Source organism: Aplysia californica, unplaced genomic scaffold (genome assembly GCF_000002075.1).
Source record: "Aplysia californica isolate F4 #8 unplaced genomic scaffold, AplCal3.0 scaffold00116, whole genome shotgun sequence".
Lineage (NCBI taxonomy): Eukaryota > Metazoa > Mollusca > Gastropoda > Aplysiida > Aplysiidae > Aplysia > Aplysia californica.
This window is the reverse complement of record NW_004797386.1, coordinates 939,696-940,965: the sequence shown is the minus strand read 5'-3', so window position 1 is coordinate 940,965 and position 1,270 is coordinate 939,696. Positions and strand designations below refer to the sequence as shown.

The following is a 1,270-nucleotide window of genomic DNA, read 5'->3' as shown; positions in this document are numbered from 1 at the left end:
TGTGTGTGTGTGTGTACGTGTGTGCGTTGGGGGTGGGACGTGCCACGCTTCCAATTTGGCGTCGTTTGTAACCAGTTATTGCATTCACTGTCTGGCCCAATCTTTCATATTTACACCCGTAATCTATCCTTAATTAAAGCTATACTACTGTGTATTGTGTTTATATTCCAATTGCCATTATGTGTTTACATTCCTTTTCTATGTCACATAAGGGTGTTAACTCCGACAACAGCATTAAAATCTTTGGAAACAAAGACACTGACAACAACAACAACAACAACAACAACAACAACAACAACAACAACAACAACAACAACAACAACAACAACAACAAGAGGAAAAACAACAACAACAACGACAACACAACAACACATCGCCAACAAAAACATCACCAAAAAAAAAACAGCAACAAAAAGGACAAAAACAACAAAAACAACAACAAAGTCAACAACAACAACAACACAAACAACAGCAACAACAACACAAACAACAGCAACAACAACAAAAACACCCCCACGTACACAACACTCACTCCTCTTCCCCTTCCTCCTCCGCCTCTCCCTCCTGACCCTCAGGAAGCTTCTCCACTTCCGGGTCGCCACCGCCCACTTCCTCTTCCGCTTTCCCCTCCGCCGACGTCTGAGAATCTTTCAGAGCCATGGCGTCTTTCTCCAACACTTCCGCTTTATCTCCAACTGTCTGTGGCTTCTTCTGCTTACCCCCGGCTTTCTTCATACTGGTACTTTAAAAAACATTTTTTTGGTAAGTGTTTTACACAGCTGGGAATATGGTCATATGAGCGCGCGGGACACATTGAACATTTTCAGTTGGTAGGAAATTTTGAATTTTCCTGGGTGGCGGCCGAAGTCTACTGTAATCAATTTTGGACCACCAAGGGATGTTTAACGTGCGCAACTTGCAAACGGGACCTCCGAGATTTTTCGCCCTTGTCGGAGAAGGCAAAGTGTAGATTTTTCCTACGATAAGGTCAGGGGTGTGGCTGAAAGACAGCAGTAAGAAGTCAAGGAGCAGCAGCAGAAAAGCTGCAGAAAGAGTAATCAGGCGCCCAGAGGAGGGGGCAAAGGAGGCGAGAGGGTGGGAGCAGAAAGAGGAAACGAAAGCAGACGACAGAACATTGCTAGAGAGCAGGAAAGGAGGTGAAAGAAGACAATTTTAGAGTAGAAAAATTTCCATCGCTACCCGGATTCGAACCCGGGACCAATTGAATGAGAGGCGAACACCTTAATCTCTAGGCCACGAGAGCCCCCCC

General features: G+C 45.2%; 1 protein-coding gene across 1 annotated transcript in view; it reads right to left on the bottom strand.

Annotated features, from left to right (window-relative positions):
• Window positions 1-742, bottom strand: part of LOC101861654 (prostaglandin reductase 1) — a gene marked incomplete in the record, with an annotated part of 12,176 nt that extends 11,434 nt beyond the window's left edge. Inside the window, 1 exon segment of the mRNA XM_035969101.1 lies at window positions 533-742. Within this exon segment, the coding sequence (XP_035824994.1) occupies window positions 533-735 (203 nt within the window).
• Between the last annotated feature and the right edge of the window lie 528 nt (window positions 743-1,270).